We start from the raw sequence: 13,822 nt of genomic DNA on the forward strand, positions 1-13,822 counted from the left end.
AGTAGACCTCACAGTGAAATGATGAATACAACAGGTGTAGTAGACCTCACAGTGAAATGCTGAATACAACAGGTGTAGTAGACCTCACAGTGAAATGCTGAATACAACAGGTGTAGTAGACCTCACAGTGAAATGCTGAATACAACAGGTGTAGTAGACCTCACAGTGAAATGCTGAATACAACAGGTGTAGTAGACCTCACAGTGAAATGCTGAATACAACAGGTGTAGTAGACCTTACAGTGAAATGCTGAATACAACAGGTGTAGTAGACCTCACAGTGAAATGCTGAATACAACAGGTGTAGTAGACCTCACAGTGAAATGATGAATACAACAGGTGTAGTAGACCTCACAGTGAAATGCTGAATACAACAGGTGTAGTAGACCTCACAGTGAAGTGCTGAATACAACAGGTGTAGTAGACCTCACAGTGAAATGCTGAATACAACAGGTGTAGTAGACCTCACAGTGAAATGCTGAATACAACAGGTGTAGTAGACCTCACAGTGAAATGCTGAATACAACAGGTGTAGTATACCTTACAGTGAAATGCTGAATACAACAGGTGTAGTAGACCTCACAGTGAAATGCTGAATACAACAGGTGTAGTAGACCTCACAGTGAAATGCTGAATACAACAGGTGTAGTAGACCTCACAGTGAAATGCTGAATACAACAGGTGTAGTAGACCTCACAGTGAAATGCTGAATACAACAGGTGTAGTAGACCTCACAGTGAAATGCTGAATACAACAGGTGTAGTAGACCTCACAGTGAAATGCTGAATACAACAGGTGTAGTAGACCTCACAGTTAAATGCTGAATACAACAGGTGTAGTATACCTTACAGTGAAATGCTGAATACAACAGGTGTAGTAGACCTCACAGTGAAATGCTGAATACAACAGGTGTAGTAGACCTTACAGTGAAATGATGAATAGAACAGGTGTAGTAGACCTCACAGTGAAATGCTGAATACAACAGGTGTAGTAGACCTCACAGTGAAATGCTGAATACAACAGGTGTAGTAGACCTCACAGTGAAATGCTGAATACAACAGGTGTAGTAGACCTCACAGTGAAATGCTGAATACAACAGGTGTAGTAGACCTCACAGTGAAATGCTGAATACAACAGGTGTAGTAGACCTCACAGTGAAATGCTGAATACAACAGGTGTAGTAGACCTCACAGTGAAATGATGAATAGAACAGGTGTAGTAGACCTCACAGTGAAATGCTGAATACAACAGGTGTAGTAGACCTCACAGTGAAATGCTGAATACAACAGGTGTAGTAGACCTCACAGTGAAATGCTGAATACAACAGGTGTAGTAGACCTCACAGTGAAATGCTGAATACAACAGGTGTAGTAGACCTCACAGTGAAATGATGAATACAACAGGTGTAGTAGACCTCACAGTGAAATGCTGAATACAACAGGTGTAGTAGACCTCAGTGAAATGATGAATACAACAGGTGTAGTAGACCTTACAGTGAAATGATGAATACAACAGGTGTAGTAGACCTTACAGTGAAATGCTGAATACAACAGGTGTAGTAGACCTCACAGTGAAATGCTGAATACAACAGGTGTAGTAGACCTCACAGTGAAATGATGAATACAACAGGTGTAGTAGACCTCACAGTGAAATGATGAATACAACAGGTGTAGTAGACCTCACAGTGAAATGATGAATACAACAGGTGTAGTAGACCTTACAGTGAAATGCTGAATACAACAGGTGTAGTAGACCTCACAGTGAAATGCTGAATACAACAGGTGTAGTAGACCTCACAGTGAAATGATGAATACAACAGGTGTAGTAGACCTCACAGTGAAATGATGAATACAACAGGTGTAGTAGACCTCACAGTGAAATGCTGAATACAACAGGTGTAGTAGACCTCACAGTGAAATGCTGAATACAACAGGTGTAGTAGACCTCACAGTGAAATGCTGAATACAACAGGTGTAGTAGACCTCACAGTGAAATGCTGAATACAACAGGTGTAGTAGACCTCACAGTGAAATGCTGAATACAACAGGTGTAGTAGACCTTACAGTGAAATGCTGAATACAACAGGTGTAGTAGACCTCACAGTGAAATGCTGAATACAACAGGTGTAGTAGACCTCACAGTGAAATGATGAATACAACAGGTGTAGTAGACCTCACAGTGAAATGCTGAATACAACAGGTGTAGTAGACCTCACAGTGAAATGCTGAATACAACAGGTGTAGTAGACCTCACAGTGAAATGCTGAATACAACAGGTGTAGTAGACCTCACAGTGAAATGCTGAATACAACAGGTGTAGTAGACCTCACAGTGAAATGCTGAATACAACAGGTGTAGTAGACCTCACAGTGAAATGATGAATACAACAGGTGTAGTAGACCTCACAGTGAAATGATGAGAACAACAGGTGTAGTAGACCTCACAGTGAAATGCTGAATACAACAGGTGTAGTAGACCTCACAGTGAAATGCTGAATACAACAGGTGTAGTAGACCTCACAGTGAAATGCTGAATACAACAGGTGTAGTAGACCTCACAGTGAAATGCTGAATACAACAGGTGTAGTAGACCTCACAGTGAAATGCTGAATACAACAGGTGTAGTAGACCTCACAGTTAAATGCTGAATACAACAGGTGTAGTATACCTTACAGTGAAATGCTGAATACAACAGGTGTAGTAGACCTCACAGTGAAATGCTGAATACAACAGGTGTAGTAGACCTTACAGTGAAATGATGAATAGAACAGGTGTAGTAGACCTCACAGTGAAATGCTGAATACAACAGGTGTAGTAGACCTCACAGTAAAATGCTGAATACAACAGGTGTAGTAGACCTCACAGTGAAATGCTGAATACAACAGGTGTAGTAGACCTCACAGTGAAATGCTGAATACAACAGGTGTAGTAGACCTCACAGTGAAATGCTGAATACAACAGGTGTAGTAGACCTCACAGTGAAATGCTGAATACAACAGGTGTAGTAGACCTCACAGTGAAATGCTGAATACAACAGGTGTAGTAGACCTCACAGTGAAATGCTGAATACAACAGGTGTAGTAGACCTCACAGTGAAATGCTAAATACAACAGGTGTAGTAGACCTCACAGTGAAATGCTGAATACAACAGGTGTAGTAGACCTCACAGTGAAATGCTGAATACAACAGGTGTAGTAGACCTCACAGTGAAATGCTGAATACAACAGGTGTAGTAGACCTCACAGTGAAATGCTGGATACAACAGGTGTAGTAGACCTCACAGTGAAATGCTGAATACAACAGGTGTAGGAGACCTCACAGTGAAATGCTGAATACAACAGGTGTAGTAGACCTCACAGTGAAATGCTGAATACAACAGGTGTAGTAGACCTCACAGTGAAATTATGAATACCCTGTTATCAGACCTGCCCTACCCAGTTATCAGACCTGTCCTTCCCTGTTATTAGACCTGTCCTACCCTGTTATCAGACCTGTCCTACCCTGTTATTAGACCTGTCCTACCCTGTTATTAGACCTGTCCTACCCTGTTATCAGACCTGTCCTGCCCTGTTATCAGACCTGTCCTGCCCTGTTATCAGACCTGTCCTACCCTGTTATCAGACCTGTCCTACCCTGTTATCAGACCTGTCCTACCCTGTTCCTGGAGAGATACCCTCCTGGGGGATTTAACCAGCCTCCTCTGGTCTGTTCTGTATTCCAGCCTCCCCCACCAGCCTCCTCTGGTCTGTACTGTATTCCAGCCTCCTCTGGTCTGTTCTGTTTTCCAGCCTCCCCCACCAGCCTCCTCTGGTCTGTTCTGTATTCCAGTCTCCCCCAACCAGCCTCCTCTGGTCTGTTCTGTATTCCAGCCTCCTCCCACCAGCCTCCTCTGGTCTGTTCTGTATTCCAGCCTACTCTCACCAGCCTCCTCTGGTCTGTACTGTATTCCAGCCTCCTCCCACCAGCCTCCTCTGGTCTGTTCTGTATTCCAGCCTCCCCACGCCAGCCTCCTCTGGTCTGTACTATATTCCAGCCTCCCCCACCAGCCTCCTCTGGTCTGTTCTGTATTCCAGCCTCCTCCCACCAGCCTCCTCTGGTCTGTTCTGTATTCCAGCCTCCTCTGGTCTGTACTGTATTCCAGCCTCCCCCACCAGCCTCCTCTGGTCTGTTCTGTATTCCAGCCTCCTCGCACCAGCCTCCTCTGGTCTGTTCTGTATTCCAGCCTCCCCCAACCAGCCTCCTCTGGTCTGTTAGGTATTCCAGCCTCCTCTGGTCTGTACTGTATTCCAGCCTCCTCTGGACTGTTCTGTATTCCAGTCTCCCCCACCAGCCTCCTCTGGTCTTCTGTACTGTATTCCAGTCTCCCCACACCAGCCTCCTCTGGTCTGTACTGTATTCCAGCCTCCCCCACCAGCCTCCTCTGGTCTGTACTATATTCCAGCCTCCCCCACCAGCCTCCTCTGGTCTGTTCTGTGTTCCAGCCTCCTCCCACCAGCCTCCTCTGGTCTTTACAGTATTCCAGCCTCCCCCACCAGCCTCCTCTGGTCTTTACTGTATTCCAGCCTCCCCCACCAGCCTCCTCTGGTCTGTACTGTATTCCAGCCTCCTCTGGTCTGTACTGTATTCCAGCCTCCTCTGGTCTTTACTGTATTCCAGCCTCCCCCACCAGCCTCCTCTGGTCTGTTCTGTATTCCAGCCTCCCCCACCAGCCTCCTCTGGTCTGTACTGTATTTCAGCCTCCCCGACCAGCCTCCTCTGGTCTTTACTGTATTCCAGCCTCCCCCACCAGCCTCCTCTGGTCTGTACTGTATTCCAGCCTCCTCTGGTCTGTACTGTATTCCAGCCTCCTCTGGTCTTTACTGTATTCCAGCCTCCCCCACCAGCCTCCTCTGGTCTGTTCTGTATTCCAGCCTCCCCCACCAGCCTCCTCTGGTCTGTACTGTATTTCAGCCTCCCCGACCAGCCTCCTCTGGTCTGCTCTGTATTCCAGCCTCCCCCACCAGCCTCCTCTGGTCTGTACTGTATTTCAGCCTCACCCACCAGCCTCCTCTGGTCTGCTCTGTATTCCAGCCTCCCCCACCAGCCTCCTCTGGTCTGCTCTGTATTCCAGCCTCCCCCACCAGCCTCCTCTGGTCTGTTCTGTATTCCAGCCTCCCCCACCAGCCTCCTCTGGTCTGTACTGTATTCCAGCCTCCCCGACCAGCCTCCTCTGGTCTGTTCTGTATTCCAGCCTCCCCCACCAGCCTCCTCTGGTCTGTACTGTATTCCAGCCTCCCCGACCAGCCTCCTCTGGTCTGCTCTGTATTCCAGCCTCCCCCACCAGCCTCCTCTGGTCTGTTCTGTATTCCAGCCTACTCCCACCAGCCTCCTCTGGTCTGTTCTGTATTCCAGCCTCCTCTGGTCTGTACTGTATTCCAGCCTCCCCCACCAGCCTCCTCTGGTCTGTTCTGTATTCCAGCCTCCTCGCACCAGCCTCCTCTGGTCTGTTCTGTATTCCAGCCTCCCCAACCAGCCTCCTCTGGTCTGTTCTGTATTCCAGCCTCCTCTGGTCTGTACTGTATTCCAGCCTCCTCTGGACTGTTCTGTATTCCAGTCTCCCCCACCAGCCTCCTCTGGTCTTCTGTACTGTATTCCAGTCTCCCCACACCAGCCTCCTCTGGTCTGTACTGTATTCCAGCCTCCCCCACCAGCCTCCTCTGGTCTTCTGTACTGTATTCCAGTCTCCTCTGGTCTGTTCTGTTTTCCAGCCTCCCCCACCAGCCTCCTCTGGTCTGTACTATATTCCAGCCTCCCCCACCAGCCTCCTCTGGTCTGTTCTGTGTTCCAGCCTCCTCCCACCAGCCTCCTCTGGTCTTTACAGTATTCCAGCCTCCCCCACCAGCCTCCTCTGGTCTTTACTGTATTCCAGCCTCCCCCACCAGCCTCCTCTGGTCTGTACTGTATTCCAGCCTCCTCTGGTCTGTACTGTATTCCAGCCTCCTCTGGTCTTTACTGTATTCCAGCCTCCCCCACCAGCCTCCTCTGGTCTGTTCTGTATTCCAGCCTCCCCCACCAGCCTCCTCTGGTCTGTACTGTATTTCAGCCTCCCCGACCAGCCTCCTCTGGTCTTTACTGTATTCCAGCCTCCCCCACCAGCCTCCTCTGGTCTGTACTGTATTCCAGCCTCCTCTGGTCTGTACTGTATTCCAGCCTCCTCTGGTCTTTACTGTATTCCAGCCTCCCCCACCAGCCTCCTCTGGTCTGTTCTGTATTCCAGCCTCCCCCACCAGCCTCCTCTGGTCTGTACTGTATTTCAGCCTCCCCGACCAGCCTCCTCTGGTCTGCTCTGTATTCCAGCCTCCCCCACCAGCCTCCTCTGGTCTGTACTGTATTTCAGCCTCACCCACCAGCCTCCTCTGGTCTGCTCTGTATTCCAGCCTCCCCCAACCAGCCTCCTCTGGTCTGTTCTGTATTCCAGCCTCCCCCACCAGCCTCCTCTGGTCTGTTCTGTATTCCAGCCTCCCCCACCAGCCTCCTCTGGTCTGTACTGTATTCCAGCCTCCCCGACCAGCCTCCTCTGGTCTGTTCTGTATTCCAGCCTCCCCCACCAGCCTCCTCTGGTCTGTACTGTATTCCAGCCTCCCCGACCAGCCTCCTCTGGTCTGCTCTGTATTCCAGCCTCCCCCACCAGCCTCCTCTGGTCTGTTCTGTATTCCAGTTGATGTATTTATTCTGTCAGCTGGATGATTGATGTTGAACATGTTCACTTCTCCTGCCTGGTGTGTGTGTGTGTGTGTGGTGTGTGTGTGTGTGTGTGTGTGTGTCTATGGTGTGTGTGTGTGTGTGTGTGTGTGTGTGTGTGTCTATGATGTGTGTGTGTGTGTGTGTTTACGGTGTGTGTGTGTGTGTGTGTGTGTGTGTCTGTGTGTGTGTGTGTGTGTGTGTGTGTTTACGGTGTGTGTGTGTGTGTGTGTGAGATTGATGGTGATGGCAGTGTGTGTGTGACGTCAGAGCCATCTGTTTCTCTCGCTAAAACACACTGACCAACGGATGTTACCTAGACACACAAACACACCAGAAGGGCCAGTAACCAGCAGGTATCCTAGTGGTTAGAGCGTTGGACTAGTAACCAGCAGGTAGCCTAGTGGTTAGAGCGTTGAACTAGTATCCAGCAGGTAGCCTAGTGGTTAGAGCGTTGAACTAGTATCCAACAGGTAGCCTAGTGGTTAGAGTGTTGGACCAGTAACCAGCAGGTAGCCTAGTGGTTAGAGCGTTGGACTAGTAACCAGTAGGTAGCCTAGTGGTTGGAGCGTTGGACTAGTAACCAGCAGGTAGCCTAGTGGTTAGAGCGTTGAACTAGTAACCAGCAGGTAGCCTAGTGGTTGGAGCGGTGGACTAGTAACCAGCAGGTAGCCTAGTGGTTGGAGCGTTGAACTAGTATCCAGCAGGTAGCCTAGTGGTTAGAGTGTTGGACCAGTAACCAGCAGGTAGCCTAGTGGTTAGAGTGTTGGACCAGTAACCAGCAGGTAGCCTAGTGGTTAGAGCGTTGGACTAGTAACCAGCAGGTAGCCTAGTGGTTAGAGTGTTGGACTAGTAACCAGCAGGTAGCCTAGTGGTTAGAGTGTTGGACTATTAACCAGCAGGTAGCCTAGTGGTTAGAGTGTTGGACTAGTAACCAGCAGGTAGCCTAGTGGTTAGAGCGTTGGACTAGTAACCAGCATGTAGCCTAGTGGTTAGAGAGTTGGACTAGTAACCAGCAAGTAGCCTAGTGGTTAGAGTGTTTGACTAGTAATGGTGTTGATGGTGTCTGACCTGAGTCCACTCTGCTGACTGTTGATGGTGTCTGACCTGGGTCCACTCTGGTGGTGTCTGACCTAAGTCCACTCTGCTGACTGTTGATGGTGTCTGACCTGGGTCCACTCTGCTGACTGTTGGTGGTGTTTGACCTGGGTCCACTCTGGTGGTGTTTGACCTGGGTCCACTCTGGTGGTGTTTTACCTGGGTCCACTCTGGTGGTGTCTGACCTGGGTCCACTCTGGTGGTGTCTGACCTGGGTCCACTCTGGTGGTGTCTGACCTGGGTCCACTCTGGTGGTGTCTGACCTGGGTCCACTCTGGTGGTGTCTGACCTGGGTCCACTCTGGTGGTGTCTGACCTGAGTCCACTCTGGTGGTGTCTGACCTGAGTCCACTCTGCTGACCGTTGGTGGTGTCTGACCTGGGTCCACTCTGCTGACTGTTGGTGGTGTTTGACCTGGGTCCACTCTGGTGGTGTTTGACCTGGGTCCACTCTGGTGGTGTCTGACCTGGGTCCACTCTGGTGGTGTCTGACCTGAGTCCACTCTGCTGACCGTTGGTGGTGTCTGACCTGGGTCCACTCTGCTGACTGTTGGTGGTGTCTGACCTGGGTCCACTCTGCTGATCGTTGGTGGTGTCTGACCTGGGTCCACTCTGCTGACCGTTGGTGGTGTCTGACCTGGGTCCACTCTGCTGACTGTTGGTGGTGTCTGAACTGAGTCCACTCTGCAGACCGTTGGGGGTGTCTGACCTGAGTCCACTCTGCTGACCGTGGGTGAGACCATGGGCTGTTGGTGGTGTTTGACCTGGGTCCACACTGCTGACCGCTGGTGAGAGGCTGTTGGTGGTGTCTGACCTGGGTCCACTCTGCTGACCGTTGGTGGTGTCTGACCTGAGTCCTCTCTGCTGACTGTTGATGAGAGGCTGTTGGTGGTGTCTGACCTGGGTCCACTCTGCTGACCGTTGGTGAGAGGCTGTTGATGGTGTCTGACCTGGGTCCACTCTGCTGACCGTTGGTGGTGTCTTACCTGAGTCCACTCTGCTGACCGTTGGTGAGAGGCTGTTGATGGTGTCTGACCTGGGTCCATTCTGCAGACCGTTGGTGGTGTCTGACCTGAGTCCACTCTGCTGACCGTTGGTGTTGTCTGACCTGAGCCCACTCTGCTGACCGTTGGTGAGAGGCTGTTGGTGGTGTCTGACCTGGGTCCACTCTGCAGACCGTTGGTGGTGTCTGACCTGAGTCCACTCTGCTGACCGTTGGTGTCGTCTGACCTGAGTCCACTCTGCTGACCGTTGGTGAGAGGCTGTTGGTGGTGTTTGACCTGGGTCCACTCTGCTGACCGTTGGTGGTGTCTGACCTGAGTCCACTCTGCTGCCCGTTGGTGAGAGGCTGTTGGTGGTGTCTGACCTGGGTCCACTCTGCTGACCGTTGGTGGTGTCTGACCTGATTCCACTCTGCTAACTGTTGATGAGAGGCTGTTGGTGGTGTCTGACCTGGGTCCACTCTGCTGACCGTTGGAGGTGTCTGACTCTGCTGACTGTTGGTGGTGTCTGACCTGGGTCCACTCTGCTGACCGTTGGTGAGAGGCTGTTGGTGGTGTTTGACCTGGGTCCACTCTGCTGACCGTTGGTGGTGTCTGACCTGAGTCCACTCTGCTGACCGTTGGTGTTGTCTGACCTGGGTCCACTCTACTGACCGTTGGTGGTGTTTGACCTGCGTCCACTCTGCTGACCGTTGGTGAGAGGCTGTTGGTGGTGTCTGGCCTGGGTCCACTCTGCAGACCGTTGGTGGTGTCTGACCTGAGTCCACTCTGCTGACCGTTGGTGTCATCTGACCTGAGTCCACTCTGCTGACCGTTGGTGAGAGGCTGTTGATGGTGTCTGACCTGGGTCCACTGCTGACCGTTGGTGGTGTGTCTGACCTGAGTCCACTCTGCTGACCGTGGGTGAGAGACTGTTGATGGTGTCTGACCTGGGTCCACTCTGCTGACCGTTGGTGAGAGGCTGTTGGTGGTGTTTGACCTGGGTCCACTCTGCTGACCGTTGGTGGTGTCTGACCTGGGTTCACTTTGCTGACCGTTGGTGGTGTCTGACCTGTGTCCACTCTGCTGACCGTTGGTGAGAGGCTGTTGGTGGTGTCTGACCTGGGTCCACTCTGCAGACCGTTGGTGGTGTCTGACCTGAGTCCACTCTGCTGACCGTTGGTGTCGTCTGACCTGAGTCCACTCTGCTGACCGTTGGTGAGAGGCTGTTGGTGGTGTGTGACCTGGGTCCACTCTGCTGACCATTGGTGGTGTCTGACCTGATTCCACTCTGCTGACCGTTGGTGTCGTCTGACCTGAGTCCACTCTGCTGACCGTTGGTGAGAGGCTGTTGGTGGTGTTTGACCTGGGTCCACTCTGCTGACCGTTGGTGGTGTCTGACCTGAGTCCACTCTGCTGCCCGTTGGTGAGAGGCTGTTGGTGGTGTCTGACCTGGGTCCACTCTGCTGACCGTTGGTGGTGTCTGACCTGATTCCACTCTGCTAACTGTTGATGAGAGGCTGTTGGTGGTGTCTGACCTGGGTCCACTCTGCTGACCGTTGGAGGTGTCTGACTCTGCTGACTGTTGGTGGTGTCTGACCTGGGTCCACTCTGCTGACCGTTGGTGAGAGGCTGTTGGTGGTGTTTGACCTGGGTCCACTCTGCTGACCGTTGGTGGTGTCTGACCTGAGTCCACTCTGCTGACCGTTGGTGTTGTCTGACCTGGGTCCACTCTACTGACCGTTGGTGGTGTTTGACCTGCGTCCACTCTGCTGACCGTTGGTGAGAGGCTGTTGGTGGTGTCTGGCCTGGGTCCACTCTGCAGACCGTTGGTGGTGTCTGACCTGAGTCCACTCTGCTGACCGTTGGTGTCATCTGACCTGAGTCCACTCTGCTGACCGTTGGTGAGAGGCTGTTGATGGTGTCTGACCTGGGTCCACTGCTGACCGTTGGTGGTGTGTCTGACCTGAGTCCACTCTGCTGACCGTGGGTGAGAGACTGTTGATGGTGTCTGACCTGGGTCCACTCTGCTGACCGTTGGTGAGAGGCTGTTGGTGGTGTTTGACCTGGGTCCACTCTGCTGACCGTTGGTGGTGTCTGACCTGGGTTCACTTTGCTGACCGTTGGTGGTGTCTGACCTGTGTCCACTCTGCTGACCGTTGGTGAGAGGCTGTTGGTGGTGTCTGACCTGGGTCCACTCTGCAGACCGTTGGTGGTGTCTGACCTGAGTCCACTCTGCTGACCGTTGGTGTCGTCTGACCTGAGTCCACTCTGCTGACCGTTGGTGAGAGGCTGTTGGTGGTGTGTGACCTGGGTCCACTCTGCTGACCATTGGTGGTGTCTGACCTGATTCCACTCTGCTGACCGTTGGTGTCGTCTGACCTGAGTCCACTCTGCTGACCGTTGGTGAGAGGCTGTTGGTGGTGTGTGACCTGGGTCCACTCTGCTGACCGTTGGTGGTGTCTGACCTGATTCCACTCTGCTGACCGTGGGTGAGAGGCTGTTGATGGTGTCTGACCTGGGTCCACTCTGCTGACCGTTGGTGAGAGGCTGTTGGTGGTGTCTGACCTGGGTCCACTCTGCTGACCGTTGGTGGTGTCTGACCTGAGTCCACTCTGCTGACCATTGGTGTTATCTGACCTGGGTCCACTCTGCTGACCGTTGGTGGTGTCTGACCTGATTCCACTCTGCTGACTGTTGATGAGAGGCTGTTGGTGGTGTCTGACCTGAGTCCACTCTGCTGACCGTTGGTGAGAGGCTGTTGGTGGTGTCTGGCCTGAGTCCACTCTGCTGACTGTTGATGGTGTCTGACCTGGGTCCACTCTGCTGACTGTTGGTGGTGTCTGACCTGGGTCCACTCTGCTGACTGTTGATGGTGTCTGACCTGAGTCCACTCTGCTGACTGTTGGTGGTGTCTGACCTGGGTCCACTCTGCTGACCGTTGGTGGTGTCTGACCTGGGTCCACACTGCTGACCGCTGGTGAGAGGCTGTTGGTGGTGTCTGACCTGGGTCCACTCTGCTGACCGTTGGTGGTGTCTGACCTGAGTCCACTCTGCTGACTGTTGGTGGTGTCTGACCTGAGTCCACTCTGCTGACTGTTGGTGGTGTCTGACCTGGGTCCACTCTGCTGACTGTTGGTGGTGTCTGACCTGAGTCCACTCTGCTGACTGTTGGTGGTGTCTGACCTGGGTCCACACTGCTGACTGTTGGTGGTGTCTGACCTGAGTCCACTCTGCTGACTGTTGGTGGTGTCTGACCTGGGTCCACTCTGCTGACCGTTGGTGGTGTCTGACCTGAGTCCACTCTGCTCACACGAGCTTCATGTGTGACCTCCAACACACACACTCCATTACCTCCCAGCCAGCAGGTAGTGTGTGTGTCAGCGTGTTTCTCTAAACACACATTAGCAGAGGTGTTTAATCATCAATTGACACAATGTCCCCCGATCTCCTGCCCCTGTTCTCTCTCTCTCTCTCCTACTCGTTCTCCATAGTGTCTGCAGCATTGGTCAGGTGTGGGGTTAGTGAATCAGTGGTCAGGTTTAGGGTTAGTGTACGGTGTGTCTGAAGCAGTGGTCAGGTCTGGGGTTAGGTATGTGTGTGTGTTAGGGTTAGGTGTGTGTTAGGGTTAGGTGTGTGTTAGGGTTAGGTGTATGTGTTAGGTGTGTGTGAGTGTGTTAGTGGTCAGTAATGGCGTCCAACTCCACCACCCAGTTCTTTGCTCTGTCCCAGTCCTTCAGTATCTCTGACATCATCATCATCGCTGCTTACTTCCTGCTCAACGTAGCCGTCGGCATCTGGGTGAGACTTACCTAATACTTACTGTCTGTCTGTCTGTCTGTCTGTCTGTCTGTCTGTCTGTCTGTCTGTCTGTGTAACTATGTAACTCTGTCTGATGTGTGTTACTATGTAACTCTGTCTGATGTGTGTGTAACTCTGTGTAACTATGTAACTCTGTCTGATGTGTGTTACTATGGAACTCTGTCTGATGTGTGTGTAACTCTGTGTAACTATGTAACTCTGTCTGATGTGTGTTACTATGGAACTCTGTCTGATGTGTGTTACTATGTAACTCTGTCTGATGTGTGTGTAACTCTGTGTTACTATGGAACTCTGTCTGATGTGTGTTACTATGGAACTCTGTCTGATGTGTGTTACTATGTAACCCTGTCTGATGTGTGTTACTATGTAACTCTGTCTGATGTGTGTTACTATGTAACTCTGTCTGATGTGTGTTACTATGTAACTCTGTCTGATGTGTGTTACTATGTAACTCTGTCTGATGTGTGTTACTATGTAACTCTGTCTGGTGTGTGTTACTATGTAACTCTGTCTGGTGTGTGTTACTATGTAACTCTGTCTGGTGTGTGTTACTATGTAACTCTGTCTGGTGTGTGTTACTATGGAACTCTGTGTTACTATGGAACTCTGTCTGATGTGTGTTACTATGTAACTCTGTCTGATGTGTGTGTAACTCTGTGTTACTATGTAACTCTGTCTGATGTGTGTAACTATGTAACCCTGTCTGATGTGTGTTACTATGGAACTCTGTCTGATGTGTGTTACTATGTAACTCTGTCTGATGTGTGTGTAACTCTGTGTTACTATGGAACTCTGTCTGATGTGTGTAACTATGGAACTCTGTCTGATGTGTGTTACTATGTAACTCTGTCTGATGTGTGTGTAACTCTGTGTTACTATGGAACTCTGTCTGATGTGTGTTACTATGGAACTCTGTCTGATGTGTGTGTAACTATGTAACTCTGTGTTACTATGTAACTCTGTCTGATGTGTGTGTAACTCTGTGTTACTATGTAACTCTGTCTGGTGTGTGTTACTATGTAACTCTGTCTGATGTGTGTTACTATGTAACTCTGTCTGGTTTGTGTGTAACTCTGTGTAACTATGGAACTCTGTCTGGTTTGTGTGTAACTATGGAACGCTGTCTGGTTTGTGTGTAACTATGGAACTCTGTCTGGTGTGTGTGTAACTCTGTGTAACTATGGAACTCTGTCTGGTTTGTGTGTAA

At 51.0% G+C, this 13,822-nt stretch overlaps 2 protein-coding genes across 2 annotated transcripts in view; one reads left to right on the plus strand and one right to left on the minus strand.

Annotated features, from left to right (window-relative positions):
• Window positions 1-7,741: 7,741 nt before the first annotated feature.
• Window positions 7,742-12,285, minus strand: LOC139394429 (streptococcal hemagglutinin-like). Its single transcript, XM_071142495.1, has 4 exons — window positions 12,275-12,285; window positions 11,312-12,087; window positions 9,027-11,189; window positions 7,742-8,982 (listed from the first exon to the last, which is right to left on the minus strand). The coding sequence occupies exons 1-4, from the start codon at window positions 12,283-12,285 to the stop codon at window positions 7,742-7,744; spliced, it is 4,191 nt and encodes a 1,396-aa protein (XP_070998596.1).
• Window positions 12,286-12,299: 14 nt separating this feature from the next.
• Window positions 12,300-13,822, plus strand: part of LOC139394430 (sodium/mannose cotransporter SLC5A10-like) — a gene marked incomplete at its 3' end in the record, with an annotated part of 79,605 nt that continues 78,082 nt past the window's right edge. Inside the window, exon 1 of the mRNA XM_071142496.1 lies at window positions 12,300-12,594. Coding sequence (XP_070998597.1) covers window positions 12,484-12,594 — 111 coding nt within the window. The remainder of the gene's footprint in view (window positions 12,595-13,822) is intronic.

The sequence above is a fragment of the Oncorhynchus clarkii genome, unplaced genomic scaffold (assembly GCF_045791955.1).
Source record: "Oncorhynchus clarkii lewisi isolate Uvic-CL-2024 unplaced genomic scaffold, UVic_Ocla_1.0 unplaced_contig_14094_pilon_pilon, whole genome shotgun sequence".
Classification (NCBI taxonomy): Eukaryota; Metazoa; Chordata; class Actinopteri; order Salmoniformes; family Salmonidae; genus Oncorhynchus; species Oncorhynchus clarkii.